Source organism: Cataglyphis hispanica, chromosome 17 (genome assembly GCF_021464435.1).
Source record: "Cataglyphis hispanica isolate Lineage 1 chromosome 17, ULB_Chis1_1.0, whole genome shotgun sequence".
NCBI classification, from domain to species: Eukaryota; Metazoa; Arthropoda; class Insecta; order Hymenoptera; family Formicidae; genus Cataglyphis; species Cataglyphis hispanica.
This window is the reverse complement of record NC_065970.1, coordinates 5,262,614-5,278,548: the sequence shown is the minus strand read 5'-3', so window position 1 is coordinate 5,278,548 and position 15,935 is coordinate 5,262,614. Positions and strand designations below refer to the sequence as shown.

Sequence of the window (15,935 nt, the reverse complement as noted above, 5' to 3'; positions counted from 1 at the left end):
AGCTCTCGGCATCCCTGAGGTATAGCCGGTGAAAGCAGGTTGTTCTATAAAAGTAGAGAGCAATCTTTTTCTTACTAACTGAGGTATAGAGAGAAAAAGAGCGTCGCTGAGACGTAACAATAGCATGGAAATAAACCATTCGGCTGTTTCCTGCCTGAAAATGGACGTGGCCATATAGTTCCAAACGGTTGTAAAATGAACTATAGAGGCGCTGCTGTACGGGTCCCGTATACGGGAGTTATCGTATAAAAAACGCAGGGATGGCCGCTTTCAGGTGCTTTCAGGCTTCTCTCCGTTCGTAATTAAAATATAACGATAGAACATGCGTTGTGTGTTTATATTTTGTAATATTTTAAATCAAAACTGAACTGTTTTATTTATTGAAAGTCAGAAAAACTATATTACAAGTTCATTTTATGAAATACAATTTTTACACAAATATAACTATAAATATTCAATTACAAATCAATTTCTGTCAAATTTTTGTCTGAAATTTTAATTTAATTTCGATTTTTGTCCTGATACATGTATTTATTAAATAATGTGTATGATGTACTCATTTCAAAATCATAAATTCAAAGTTATGAAAAATATGAAATAAATATGAAAAAACTAACTGTTTGTCATAAACGTGATATGGGATGTCAACGAAGATCCATTATATGAGCAATGAAATAGTTGACAATTAAATATGGATTTTGCCGGTTGTATTTTAGAGTTTTTACTTGCCCTCACGATCGTTGTATCCGCACGAAGTGAACTTATTACGTTCGGTGTAATAGGTACGATCAGTTCATTATTAGCTGGTGGAGGTTATTATGGTTATGATTGGTACAAATGCAAGTATACGGAATGCTGTACAGATGAATACGTCCCTTCTGATTTAGATAGTAAGTACGAACTATGTAAGCGTCGAGAAAATTTTTTATTGTTTTTTATTTATAGATTAATATTTTAATTTATATATATTAAAAACAAGAGAGAATTTCCTTTGTTTTTATTATCTTTCTGATTTTTTTTTCTTTTATTTGACCAGTATAATGATACAGTAACAGTGATTTTTTTTCTTTTTCATGGAAAAATAAAATTTATAATTTATGCAAGAGATATTCAAGCATTTTTTATATTTTTCAAGCAGAAATATCTATTCTATATTTGTATTATATATGTTTATAACACCTAGCATTTTTTTAAATTACTTATAATTACAGCTCTATTCTATTTCTTTTCTATGGATACAAACAAGAATCTTGAAACGAGAAGGTATTATTAATAATTTAATTATTTAAATTATTAGGACTAGAATATATGTTAACTGCCAAGTTATATGGACAACAAATTGCTCAAGATACAATCATACATGCACTGCGGGGACATTTGGCAAACAAAAAATCACCCAAAGCACTGGTCATGAGTTTTCATGGCACACCAGGAACTGGCAAGAACTATGTAGCCCAAATGATTGCTACAGCGATTTATAAGAAAGGCATCGAGAGCCAATATTATCATTTTTTCAATGGCCGTAACGATTTTCCTTTGCAACAAAAAGTAGACGAATATAAGGTATGCTCAAATATAAAATTCATTATAATGTAATAATAATATAATATTAAAAATAAGAGTTAACAAATATAAATTTTTTCTATAGGAAGATCTGTACAAAATTGTTTCTAATGGTCTAAAACAATGTGAGAGATCGTTATTTGTGTTTGACGAAGTGGATAAAATGCCTGAAGGGTTGTTGAATGTATTGGTTCCCTTTCTCGACTACAACATGTATCACAAATCTTCCAAACACAGTGAGTCCGTGTATCAGAACAAGGCCATTTTCATATTTCTCTCAAATACTGGCAGTGCTAATATAGTGCGGCATCTCACGAGTCTGTGGGAAAAGGGTAGAAAACGAGATGATACTCGATTGCAGGACTTTGAAAAATTGATAGCCGATGGCGCATTCAGTGAAAAAGGCGGTTTCCATCGTAGTGATACTATACAGACCAGCGTGATCGATCACTATGTGCCTTTTCTGCCTCTAGAAGAGATACATGTTAGAAAGTGTCTGACGAGGGCTTTTTCCGAACGAGGCGTCACTCCAAAGGAGGACATGATAGAGGAGGCACTGTCATATTTGACTTTCGGTCCCGAACCATATAAGTTATACTCAATGGCTGGCTGTAAGAGAATAGAGCAAAAAGTTGCTTCTATCGTTTATCGTAAACGATCAGAATCCAAAATTAATAATTAAGATAATATGAAATATTCAAAATATTGATAATGAAAATAATAAAATAGATGAAAAACTGTTGTAATGTAAGCATTTGTGTAACATCTTGATAAGGTCCTTTATTGATAGAATTTCTTATTGGCACACTCAGAAAAATATGTCTAACAATTAAAAAAATAGTAAAATTAATTTCTCGTACTTAGAATTTATATATATATATATATATATATATATATATATATATATATATATATATGTATGTATGTATGTCGAGAAATAAATATATTTTTATATATATTTGTATATGTAATCTATATAGAAGTTGTTCGATAACCAGTAATGTAATTATGCGAAAGGAGAATAACTTCTCAATTTTATCAAATTAAATTTCAATAACTTAATTAATTCAATTACTTGGAGCAACAAATGTTTTGACAATAAATAGGCTATTAAATAAGATTTGATGTATATTTTTCCGCGATTTTAAATTTAAATATTACTATTTTCTGTGGACAGAGTTTTGATTGGCACCATAATTGAGCTTGCAATAAGTTGAGATATAAGATTTTAAGGCTTTTTTAATATGAACTTGTAACTAAACATAGCTCCAAGTAATATTATGAACAATTTTATCAATATTGTTATGCGCCTGTATGCGTGCTATTATTAAATAATATTGTATATAATTATATAATATGAGCTGATTTCATTATGAGAAATTGCTCTCTTTGCTCCCCAATTACCGAACATCCTATATATAATTTATATATGTATTTGTTCGCAATTTAAATGTAAGTAGAAGTATTTCTTATTAATTATACATGGAGGATTATGGTATATGTACAGTTTTTTAATGTCTAGCAATTGACTCTAAAATTTGATCATAAAGAAGAAAGTTGTCAGTAACATATAGGCCACTATATGAACAGTATGTCTATAAAAAAAATGAGAATTGATAGTATCTTTTTATTAACAAATTTAAAGTGCAGAATTATGCAGACACATAAACATTTCAATTGTAATTCTTTGGTATAATTTTTTATTTTCTTTTTCAGAAAAATTTAATTCGAGATTTCTTAGAAAGACCAATTCCCATCTTTTTAAGAATATTCTGTATGTAGTACAATATATATCTGCACGATATATATTCTAAAGGTATTTTCGGATGAACAACTTTAATCTTTATGATATGCTTTTATAATCGTCTTCTAATAATAATCAGAAATGCCGTGTCGCAGTAAAAAATAATTGTCATCTTTTTATAATTCTATACATGTGGCTAAGAATATTTATCTAAGCGTAGCGTCAAGTATGCATTACAACAGTATACGTGTGTGATGCATTCATAAAATCGAAGAGAACAAGTAACATCGAAGTTGTGTGCGCGAGATTATAGATTTATTTAGATTTACTCTTTATTTTTTATACAATGCAAAAATGCTTCGCAATTCGTTCCTCTTATTTTTTTCTATTGAGGTATATGTTAATAAAATTATCATGATTGCATCATAAGTGATTATCATGATGTATCGCATTTATTGATCATTCAATGATTAATGAATATTAATTGGATTAGATCGTTGCGTATAAAATATCGTTTTTGTTTTTTCACGAATCTGTGAAAAAAAACAAGATATAGATACGATAGATAAAATTTTGTTTCTCAGAATAAAAAGCTATTTGCATACAAAACATAAAAATATTTTTATGAACAGTAAAATTCAAAAATATTTTCTCAATTTCATGCCCCAAATATGTAATAATGTTTTCATGATATTCATTCTTTTCATATGTTAATACTATATTTTAACAGACTACTACTATAAAATTTATAAAAGATCTAGACAAAAAACGAGCAATTTAAATGCCATAAAAATCAAACAAAGATAAAAAAGCCATATCAACAGAGGCATATATCAGCTTATATCACGATGGAGAATATTTCAACCATTTTGATCATTCTTAATCCAAATCCAATTTACAGATATTTAAATAATTATACAATTTAAACAACTATTATTAATAATCAATTATAAGAAGACATCTCAAACTTTTTAAAATTCGATATACAGGGTGTCCCATTTTAAAAGTTTCACCCTCATAACTTTTCAGGATCAACGTTTGAAGGAAAACGACTCAGATAAAAGTTGTAGGGAACAAAGGGGGCTATCTAATAGTGACCTTGGATTTGACATTAAAGGTTTTCCAAGATCACTATTAGATAGCTCCCTTTGTTCCTTACAACTTTTATCTGAGTCGTTTTTCTTCAAACGTAGATCCTGAAAAGTTATGAGGATGGAATTTTTAAAATGGGGGACACCCTGTATATGCAATGATCTAAATATAATTTGACTTTAACAGTTCTATTCCTCTTCTACATACTCTTTTGGAAAGAATCCTACTTGATCGCCTATTTTACCCTTCCACCATCCTTTGGCATCGCCCTCTTTGCTTAGTACCACGACGCGACAACCGCGTCGCAGGCTCAGTTGATTGCGTTCGCTGCCGCGAAAGTCGAATAGTGCTTTAGCTAGAACTCGCCGGTACGGCCATAGTAGACGCTGGTCCAGTTTTTCAAAGTTTTCCGATAATGACGCTCGCTCATAATACTCGACCAACTCAACGACACTCTTGAAGAATCGGGACTCACTGAGATAATATAGATCCGCACCGTCGACATCACGTTTGAACACTCGAATATGTTTCACCGCTCCTTCCGCTCTGAAATATCCGAGTATTAAAGTATATAGTCACAACGCTGCCATTCAGTCGTCAAACAAAAAAAAAAGTGAAAGTGACTGTTTTTTCATAAAAAAAGTAACAAAAAGTAATAAAAAGTTTTAGATATTAAAATAGTAACTAAAAATGATATTGTGTATCAAATTTTGAGAGTAATTAAGGCCATTTAAGAAAAGAAAAATAAAGGCTATATTTCGATAGCCTAATTTTTAATAAAAAATAATAAAATATAATAATGAAATAAATAATGCATTTTATTAAATATGTGAGCAAGTAACAATTGTTATCAGACGAGACAGCAAAAATATGAATAGAACTTTTATATTTTATTTCATGTCATATCAAGAAAAAAAAGTGACTATAGGGACTTTTTAGTGACTTGTCACAAAAAGTGACATAAAGTAAAGTGATTGGATGGCAGCGCTAGTAATTACAATGAAAAAAATATTCAGAAAAATTTAAGTAATTATAAAAAAAGGAAAGAAGAAGAGGAGAAAGAAGAGGAAGAGGGTAAGGAAAAAATAAGGAAGAAGTAGAGGAAGAAAAGAAAGAAGAAAAAGAAAAATTGGAATTTATGAGGACAAGATATTTTAACACAAATAATTTAATAATATGATTTAAATATTAAAAATCAATAAAACGGGACAACGGGATTTATAAATCTTTTTTTCAGACATAATATGGAAAAAAAATTGCTATTTTTCTTCAGCAAAAATATTGTTACATGTTTGAACTTACTTGATACTGAGCGCGTAATTCGTTTCATGCTTGAGGCGCGGTTGCCCGGCTGGACGGACGCGCAACATATACGTGCCATCCTCGCGAGATTCCAGCTTGTTGGTCGCCGCATCTCTTCCCATCTCCCCAACGAACCACAACTTCGCGGCAAGCGCGCGTTCACAGGGTAAGGGTGGAGGTGGTGTCAACAACGGTGCCGTGGGTACACAGCGACCCGAATGTACGATGCATTGTTTGTGCACGGCTAGTCGACATATCTCGCATTTGTAACCCTGTATCATAATGTTATTGTATTAAAAGTCTGTTTTATCAATCCGAAAAAAAATTTAAACAACTGTTAATAAGCATGAAATTTGGTCATACGCTTGATTTGCTTAGTTTTACAAAATGATTAATCACGCTTAAGTAAACGGGTTGAATGTGTTTCGCCAGTTAATTCATTATTTACCTGGAATATCCGACCCTTAAGAAACTTTCCACACCGTTGACAGCTCCTAGGAGTGTCGAACGTTGTCAACTTGAATTTGTGATTGGTATTGCGACAGGCCGCGGGATTGACATTATCCATTGCATCTTGCAGCGCCTTTATCCACATCTGCTTCTGCTCCTCCGTTCTTGCGTATAGTGTGTACGCCGTGTATGCTTGCTTATGTACAAGTAACCACTGATAGGACCAACGCGAATCTCTACCCAACGTTCTCCGTCCTATATGATCCTCCAATCTATAATCATCTAAACGTAGAGTTTCCCGGTAACAATACTGGTCTCCCCTGCCCGCTTTGCAAATCAATACTACTTGCTCGAACACGAATGCGTAACGAGCCTTTATCCGCTGATCGCCATGAGCCTTCACCTGCAAAAAAATTAAATTAAAACGACGAGATCGTAACGAGCCTAACTATTTTTTTTTCGTTAAGATTATCATGTAATTTTAATTTTCTTTCAAAATTTATTTAATTTACATTTTATGTCAATCTTTTTAAATAATTTTTCGTTTTGCATTCAGACAGGGATTAAAACTTTTATGCACTTAAAAAGATTTTAAATTTAATTTCTTTTATTGCGAAAAAATGTTGAGCAAACCTTCAGCTCGCCGTCACGAAGTAATCGACCGAAATCTTTTAACTGCGCATCTTCGGGCACATCCCAATCAATTATTGACGCTTGAATATCTTTTATGATGTCCAATGTGTCGGAATCGCGTTTTACTTCGTTTATGTATTGAGCGACATCGACCATTACTTCTCTCGCCTTCGTCAGCGCATGGTAATCTTCAACCCATTCACGCGGAGTTTCTTCTACTAGCTTTTCCAACAGCAAATGATACTTGAGCACCCTCTGCATCGGCACAGATAGTATATCGCGCAGCTTGAATTTACCGTTATTAGCTTCTTGTTGACACCTCTGTAATAAATGTCAATGTTAAAACAATCCACAATACATATGTATCACATGCTATATTAACTACTGATTTTACTGATGATAGCAATTTATTTAAAGATTATATCTTGAATTATATTTCAAATATTAAATAAATTTTGTTAAATTGTGGTCTTTCTTTTGCAAAAGACTCTTAAAAATACACTTGTAAAATATAAAATTCTTCTCTTAAACTTTTATGATTCCATAAAAGTGAAACTTACGATAACTTCTTGATTGATTACTTCGTTACGCGTGCAGATTTCTTGCAGAGTATTTTGCGCAAGGGTAAGATTTGCGCAGTAGTCACCGTAAATGAGAAACTTTTCCCGCCAATCTAGGAAAACTTGGGCAAGCGCTGCGCCGTTTCGTGCTTTGCGCAGCTGACTATGGAAGCCCACATGGATCTCTGCGAGTTCTTTGATGCCGAAAAAAATGCGCGTAGAATCCTCAGGCCGGAGTAACGATGACAGCGGACGCGCAAAATGCCTGAGCAAACTACTGAGAACCTCTGTGTAATTTCGCTCAGTCTCCACAAGCTCCTGGATCACATAATCCCTTTTCTCACCTCCGGAAATGGCACCGCCCTATTATATGAAAATTATTTCAATAAAAAAAGTCGGTTTTGCCAAAACTACAGTTTAAGTTGTGCAAAGTGTAAAGCGTAGCAGATAAAGGATAACAAAATTAATCATAGTTCATAAATATGCGTGTGAACAATAAATAAAATATATTTCGACAGTCTTCTTTTCATCTTTAATGATAAGATTAACACTTAATATATGCACTTTTTTTGTATGTTTTAATACAGAATTTTCTTTTTCTAATTTTTTTTTCCCAATTTTTTGAATAATTGCCAAGGAAAATAGAAGTTAAAGAATATCTAACATCCCACAATTAGAATATAAAAGTTTAAAAATTTGATAAATGAATAAGAATAACGGCGAGAAGATGATGACCTGAGCAACGGACGGAGGAGGTGGTAAGTGCAGACTACAAAGATCCTGGTAGATTTCCTCGCTTTGCGCGTGACTGCAAAAAGCTCCATATCCGTCCTCCTCGCCGACCGGGTCTTCGTTATCCCCCCCGCCGCCCGTTTCGTCACCCTCCCGTCTTCTAAACCTTCTGCGACGACCCTCATCTTCGCGGCTTTAGCATAAAAATAAAAAAAACACAGCCATGCACTATACATGCATACAGAAGTTGCTAAAAATTTCCCGGGAAAAATCAAATTGTAAATAACACAATTATAAAATATGTTATTGATGATGAGACATCAATTGCAATTGATATGTATACTGTCATTGTGTCAACTTCAACATAAAGAATAAAACAATGCCACCACTGTATCTCTTATGTTGTATGTTGCATATATATAAATATATATATATATATATATATATATATATATATATATATATATATATATATATATATATCGCAATTTCAATTTTATTTTAATGCAGGTGTTAGATTTCTAATCTGTTTTTATAACATTAAAATTTTAACTCATTACACAATTATATGTATAATAATTACATTTTTTTCTAAGAAAGGAATTTTTATTTTAAAGATGTCGAACATTCTTTTCATTATATTTTTTACTTTACTTCGTGGAATGTAAGAAATTTTAAATATTATTTGTAAAAATATACATATTGATAAAAATTATATAATATATATATGAAGTGTAAAAAGATATTATAATGAAAAAATGTTTTACATCCTTAAAACAAAAACTTTCTTAGAAAAGATATAATTATTACTTATTATACATATAATTGTGTAATAAGTCAAAATTTTAATATTCATAAAAACAAATTAGAAAGAACATCTACAGTGAAATAAAATTGGAACTAAGATAAATTTAAGCAAGAATGCGAAAGTGTCCAAGTGATAAATTTTAATCACAGCATATAACATCTTTGCATATATTTCAATCTTTTAATAGTTTAATATTTATAGATTAAGATGTCTATGCTTGCACTTATGAAAGAAATTTATACAACAATACAGTCATGGCAGGGATTTTTTTTGCAAAATGTTTTTAAAATTGCAAAGCCGTGAAACGACGTGTACCTTCTCCGCGGAAGGCCAATCGCGCTGAGAATTGCTCGAGAAGCAAAGCAATTCCTGATAAACTTGGGACTCATCTACGTCCACAGCCTTAGTTTTTATGGTAAACGCCACCAATCCGGGCGTGGCGCTAAACCAATTAATAAGAATTACTAAAAAGTCTCATTACATTATTTTTTTTAAAGCAAAATAAAATAATTGGTTTTTTTAAATCTTTTGTAAACCGTTATTTCAAAATGGATGTCTGTGTATGATTTCATGAAAGAAAACAGAAATTTCCTCCTTTGTAAGAGATAAATTTTGATTTTAAACATCGAAAAATGCTCATCTTTAATATTCATCAATAAACTGCTGTAATGAATTTATGTAAAATACTAAAATATTAATTAATTAAAAAAAACTCTTACCCTACGCCAGCACTTTGTAAGTCCTTATAAATGTCCTCTTGCGATCTTCCATGACCAACAGAAAATCCACTGCAATACATAACATTTATTTCCTGATTATTTTTCATCGACTTTACAATTATTAGTAATAGAATAGAATTCAAATCTTCTTTGTGACAAAATATGCAGAACACAGTTGCTTACAGTATACCCTTTCGCCTGAATCGTGGACAGTTGGATAAGGCAGAAAGCGTGCAGAGAACACGATGGAAATTAGATAAGTCGAACAGCATAGATGGCTCGAACAGTTCCGAATCGGTGAGACCGAAGATGCTCGAGCATGCTGACAGGAACACTTTTATATTACGTAAGCACAGGAACTGTGCCATCTGCGGCTTCTGATTCACATCCTTCATGTCTATACAACCTGAGTCCACAATGTTCAGTAAATTGCAAAGCAAGACGCCGTCTCGCAACGTGTAAGCCAAATCAAACGCTGTTGCCTGTGGCCAATTGGCCTTGTGATCCGCTCGTAACGCACCGCATCTAGTTAACCAGCTGGCGCATTCGCGCCAACCCTTGCCGGCATCTGCGCTCTCTGCCCTGTTCATTTTTATGCTTTTTTTTTTATCGTTCAATAAATAGGGCATAGAAAATTTTTGCTCATAATTTTGTAGGTACTTTGAGCATTATGTTTGAGCTTTCTGCAAGTTATATATTTCACGTTACTACCTATAAAATTACAATATATAAATATAAATACAGATTGATAAAATATTATAAATATTGTAACACAGGAAGATATATGAGTGTGAAAAATCTTATATATTTAGCATTTATTATATTAGAAAGATGAATTAAAAACTGGTAGAATTAAGAATGTACAAATATTAAAATGGATTCTTATGCTGTATTATTGCAAAAGTTATTATGATACGTAATAGATACATAATAGATATGTAATATATATAATACATACTAAGAAAGTATGAATCAGTCCGTTTCTATCATTACAAGCCGCGTTTGGTATCATTCGCAACAAAACTCCAGAGTAAGGAGAGCTCGTGTGGAATCGCTGTAAAATTGAATAGTTTGAAGTAAGTTTGATTTTTACTTCAAGATCGCGAGATTAAATCGTGCGCACGATTCTTATCAGCCACTGCAAAATGAATCCGACAATCTCTCAATCCGAGCGTCTCTCGGTCCATCCTGGTAGAACCACGTCGAGACATCGCGTTGATCAGCTGATTGTCAAAGCGACGATGTAGAAGCGTGATCTGTGACAGCGGCACACATAGACTCGTTCTGTCGAGACGATGCCATCGTTGTCACACCACGTTACATCTCCTCTCTGTCGCTCGCGAGACACATAAGTACAGGTTGTACAAGAGAGAGTACGTTTGCGAGGAAGAATACAAAGAGAGGACGGGACACACACAGGAGCGTTATATTTACTCGCGGTTTAAGATAATATAATAATAGTTTTGCTCGCTCATGCTCGCCGTGATATTTTCATGATGTATCGTCGCACCAAGTTCGAAACCGCATACTCGTGAACCACTACCGCCATACCATCGCACGAAACGACGATATATGATATATGTTCTCTTCCATTCCCATCCATCCAATGCTCTCCGATATTCCCCAGGACCGGCCGCAAACTCTCAGGCACCCGACAGATATGTAGGCTATCTCAAGGAAAAGAGTCGAGGCGGATAAATTACATAAATATAAAGAATAAAAAAATCTGTAAAAAGATTATATATTACTAGCACAGAATATTGTAGCAATATTGCCACGTGGAATATGTTATATCTTTAGAGTATTAATTTAACAATTTCAAGAATTTTTATGTGCGTCACATTTCTTAAATTCTCTCATATAAGTAACTGTTATAATAAATAATAAATAATTTTATTATTTGTTTAAAATATACAAAATTATTGAGACTATATATATATATATATATAGTCTCAATAATTTTGTATATTTTAAACAAATAGTGTAAAATTATTTATTATTTATTATAACAGTTATTATATATAATATACACGATTCCTTTGTAAAATATATTCTGGAACAGATATATTTTTCTTTATCGTTTCTTAATCGCTTAATATCGCAATCGATCACTCGAATCTCTCGATTCGATTTCTTGGTTTCCCGCTATCACGTTTAAAACAGTCAGTTGTCTTTCAATTCTTTTTATATTTAAAAATTATTTTTATAATAATTGAAAAGAGAGAAAAAGACAGCGCAGTTGAAAGAAAAATATGACAAATATATATATATATATATATATATATATATATATATAGGTGTCCTGCAAAGATTGTGCCAACGCTCGTGAGCGGGTAGAGGACAGTAGACTGAACAGAAAAGTCTTTTACCATTTTGCAATTTTCGTAATAATTATTGAAATATTAATTAAAAAATATTAACAAATGAGCACGCGTTTCGCGCGGCTATCGCATGGCTAGATCATGGGATGTACGCTCTAGGCGTGCCAGCGGCGAGTTTCATCGTGTCGCACGGCAACGAAAAGTGTTTGTTCTTACGCATATTCCTCTCATCGCAAGGCCAAACTTTTGAACCGCGCGAAACACGTGCTCATTCGTTAATACTTTTTAATTAATATTTCAATAATTATTGCAAAAATTGCAAAATGGTAAAGGACTTTTCTGTTCAGTTTACTGTCCTCTACCCGCTCACGAACGTTGGCACAATCTTTGCAGGACATCCTGTATACATATAATATATATAATATCTGTCTCTTAATAAAAATAATAAATTAGAATATTAACAGGCTGGAAATAAACTTCCTATATAGCATAAAACATTGCAGCAACATTGCGATAATTTTATAATGTTTTATAATATTTTATACTTTATTCACATAAAAGTTCGATGCTAATATAAAATTAAAAGGTACATTTAATTAGAAAAATGCAAATAGATATTTCTACTTGGTAAACATGATGAATCATTTTAATCCCAAATACATCGTTAACTATATACGTCTTTTACTTATAAAAAAGCGTTTTATACAAAAGCTTTATGACTTCAAAGAGAATATAAAATGGCGTTATTAGATTAATCTTGAATGATGATCATGAGGTTATTTCAAAGTCATTTCTCATTTAATTTTTTAAAATAGAACTATTCTAATTTGTTTACATAAATCGATTTTTCGCAATATTCGGCGTAAAAAATTATAAGAATAGTATAGCAAAAAATTGTAAAATTTATAAGATATTTTATACTTTATTAATATGACGTAATTTTACATAAATTCTGTAAAATATCTCATAAAATATTTACTTCTTGATTATCTTACCTTGATACTATGCACAAAATAATGAGAGAAATCAATTGGTGTAAAAAAAACATAAATTCTTTCATTGATAACTCTTATAGGACTATAGATAGCATATCTCGAGCGTTTGCTTTTATTTAAGGGGGGAAACCAGTGTAACAGCTGAAAAAAATCTATTTTTAACAATTTTTTTCTGATAAATAATTGCTTTTTTTTCAAGTCACATTATTAACATCACAAAGTAAATAGATTGAATTATCTTTTATGAAATTTTCGTTAAAAAATATTAATTTATAGCCACTGTTACGTCCGGTAGACTTCACGAATGTTCCTTTTTTTTATACTAATATATAAATTATTGCGTCCAAGAGACTCCATGATTGTTTTCTTTCATCGAAAATTCGTTAATGACATAAGATTTGTTAGTGACATAAATTACGTTCTAAGAAATGGTCTACGTCCGACAGAAAGAATAAACAGGCGAAGTCTGAAAAGCGAGACTGTGTAATCTCGTTGTCGAAAGTCAAATATAAAAACAGATCCATAAATTTAAACATTATAACTTACTCTAAAGGCTCGGAATTTTTAAACAAAAAATACAGATAGTCAAGCACTAGAAATTTTAAACCATGACAAACAGACAGCGAGATACTCGAGCTCGAGTTCGGATATCAGACCTAAGAATTTTAAACTAAAAAAATAATAAACAGAGCACAAAAATAATGATCCATTGATGATCCGGAGTTGAGACTCGCGACACTCGACGCCGCGCGCTCGATCGCCAGACCACCCGCTCATGTTATATGTTTATCATAAATTCCAAGTAAAATGTCAACTTAGGTGATTACTGCGAACTGAGCATGACTCAATCCGTAAAACGAAAGCCTCACCCTCGCCCGATAGCAACTACTCTCCATTGGTCAAACTCAACCAATACCTATGATCTAAGAATCTAGAGCAACGCCCTAGGAAAAATCGGAGGGCGTGATTAGAAACAACTATTCGTTAAAATAGATTAACAAACCAATGGAGAGGAGGAGCAAAAGGGTTTAATAAACGTCGGACAAGACCACGCGACGCTCTCTCTAACGTTCCAAAGGTTCAGTCTTTCGGGCAGTCTCCTTATACTCGGTCGAGAATATAGCGCCAAGAGTGCCGTGTCCTCGCGAAAAAGACTTTGTGACGTACCTTAAGCACTCAAGACTTTATCGTGAACCGATTCCTGCCCTCAGTGAAATTCGCGTTAAGATCTTATAGTGCGTTTAGTGTTACCAAGACTGTCCGAACCAATCAACCTTATTGTGAACACTGAGGCAGTCAACCTCCACCCGACGAGCTCGAGAGCCAAAATCTACAGGGTCGATCACGTTATTTTATCATCGCACTCAACAAGTAGTAAGTGCTTAAATTCTTCAACTAATTAATCCAAATAATTCTTGGTTAACCACCCGACTAAACTTTATTCAAAATCCTGTTATATTTACCATTAACAATTTAGAATTATTTATTAAAAGTAAATTATTGTTATTACATTTCCTTCCCATACTTCCGAAACTCTTTATAAGTCACCTAGGGTCGTCCGCTTTTTGCGGAGCTACCCGTGATTCTCTTACTCTCTCACTCATTCTCTTTATCCATCACTAAGGGTCGTCCGCGTTTTGCGGAGCTACCCGTGATTCTCTTACTTTCTCACTCTCTTTATAAGTCACCTAGGGTCGTCCGCCTTTTGCGGAGCTACCCGTGATTCTCTTACTCTCTCACTCATTCTCTTTATCCATCACTAAGGGTCGTCCGCGTTTTGCGGAGCTACCCGTGATTCTCATACTTTCTCACTCTCTTTATAAGTCACCTAGGGTCGTCCGCATTTTGCGGAGCTACCCGTGATTCTCTTACTCTCTCACTCATTCTCTTTATCCATCACTAAGGGTCGTCCGCGTTTTGCGGAGCTACCCGTGATTCTCTTACTTTCTCACTCTCTTTATAAGTCACCTAGGGTGGTCCGCCTTTTGCGGAGCTACCCGTGATTCTCTTACTCTCTCACTCATTCTCTTTATCCATCACTAAGGGTCGTCCGCGTTTTGCGGAGCTACCCGTGATTCTCTCCCTCTCTCACTCTCTTTATAAGTCACCTAGGGTCGTCCGCATTTTGCGGAGCTACCCGTGATTCTCTTACTCTCTCACTCATTCTCTTTATCCATCACTAAGGGTCGTCCGCGTTTTGCGGAGCTACCCGTGATTCTCTTACTTTCTCACTCTCTTTATAAGTCACCTAGGGTCGTCCGCCTTTTCGGAGCTACCCGTGATTCTCTTACTCTCACTCATTCTCTTTATCCATCACTAGGGTCGTCCGCGTTTTGCGAGCTACCCGTGATTCTCTTACTTTCTCACTCTCTTTATAAGTCACCTAGGGTGGTCCGCCTTTTGCGGAGCTACCCGTGATTCTCTTACTCTCTCACTCATTCTCTTTATCCATCACTAAGGGTCGTCCGCGTTTTGCGGAGCTACCCGTGATTCTCTTACTCTCTCACTCTCTTTATCAGTCACCAAGGGTTGTCCGCGTTTTGCGGAGCTACCCGTGATTCTCTCACTTTTCTCTCTTACTCTCTCATCTCTTTATCCAGTCACCAAGGGTCGTCCGCATTTTGCGGAGCTACCCGTGATTCTCTCCCTCTCTCACTCTCTTTTATACAGTTACTCAGGGTCGTCCGCATTTGCGGAGCTACCCGTGACTCTCTTATTATCTCTCTCTTATTATTTAGTTACCAAGGGTCGTCCGCGTTTTGCGGAGCTACCCGTGACTCTTTTATAATATCTCTCTCTCATTATTCAGTTACTCTGGGTCGTCCGCGTTTTGCGGAGCTACCCGTGACTCTCTCGCTCTCTCACTCTCTCTTTCTATTAACTACCAAGTTTGTTGCAAACCTCCAAGAATTATTGCGGATTTATTTTTTTGTTATATATATATATATATATATATATATATATATATATCCCCAAACCGTTTTTTTTTATTTTTATTTATTATTATATCCTCCTT

General features: G+C 33.7%; 2 protein-coding genes and 1 long non-coding RNA gene across 9 annotated transcripts; 1 reads left to right on the top strand and 2 right to left on the bottom strand.

The window, feature by feature from the left end:
* The first annotated feature begins 236 nt into the window (after nt 1-236).
* On the top strand, nt 237-2,309 carry LOC126855992 (torsin-like protein). 5 transcript variants are annotated; one of them, XM_050604144.1, is made up of 4 exons: nt 237-274; nt 717-890; nt 1,298-1,563; nt 1,649-2,309. In XM_050604144.1, exons 3-4 carry the CDS (start codon nt 1,309-1,311, stop codon nt 2,243-2,245), a joined length of 852 nt encoding a protein of 283 aa, XP_050460101.1. In that variant the 5' UTR covers nt 237-274; nt 717-890; nt 1,298-1,308; the 3' UTR covers nt 2,246-2,309. The 5 variants fall into 5 exon arrangements, with proteins under 5 accessions (XP_050460101.1, XP_050460099.1, XP_050460097.1 ...); XM_050604142.1 differs by having other exon boundaries at nt 254-294; nt 783-890; XM_050604140.1 differs by having other exon boundaries at nt 255-294.
* Nucleotides 2,310-3,927: 1,618 nt separating this feature from the next.
* Nucleotides 3,928-11,206, bottom strand: LOC126855962 (protein vav). 2 transcript variants are annotated; one of them, XM_050604090.1, is made up of 10 exons: nt 10,727-11,206; nt 10,562-10,657; nt 9,787-10,314; nt 9,604-9,672; nt 8,080-8,269; nt 7,345-7,707; nt 6,785-7,105; nt 6,150-6,554; nt 5,702-5,973; nt 3,928-4,945 (listed from the first exon to the last, which is right to left on the bottom strand). In XM_050604090.1, the coding sequence occupies exons 3-10, from the start codon at nt 10,230-10,232 to the stop codon at nt 4,588-4,590; spliced, it is 2,424 nt and encodes an 807-aa protein (XP_050460047.1). In that variant the 5' UTR covers nt 10,233-10,314; nt 10,562-10,657; nt 10,727-11,206; the 3' UTR covers nt 3,928-4,587. The 2 variants fall into 2 exon arrangements, with proteins under 2 accessions (XP_050460047.1, XP_050460046.1); XM_050604089.1 differs by having other exon boundaries at nt 10,562-11,206.
* A 2,628-nt stretch (nt 11,207-13,834) lies between these two features.
* On the bottom strand, nt 13,835-15,085 carry LOC126856035 (uncharacterized). Of its 2 annotated transcripts, none has more exons than XR_007688321.1 (3): nt 15,028-15,085; nt 14,748-14,887; nt 13,835-14,607 (listed from the first exon to the last, which is right to left on the bottom strand). It is a non-coding gene; the product is annotated as an uncharacterized LOC126856035 (long non-coding RNA). The 2 variants fall into 2 exon arrangements; XR_007688322.1 differs by having other exon boundaries at nt 13,835-14,467.
* Between the last annotated feature and the right edge of the window lie 850 nt (nt 15,086-15,935).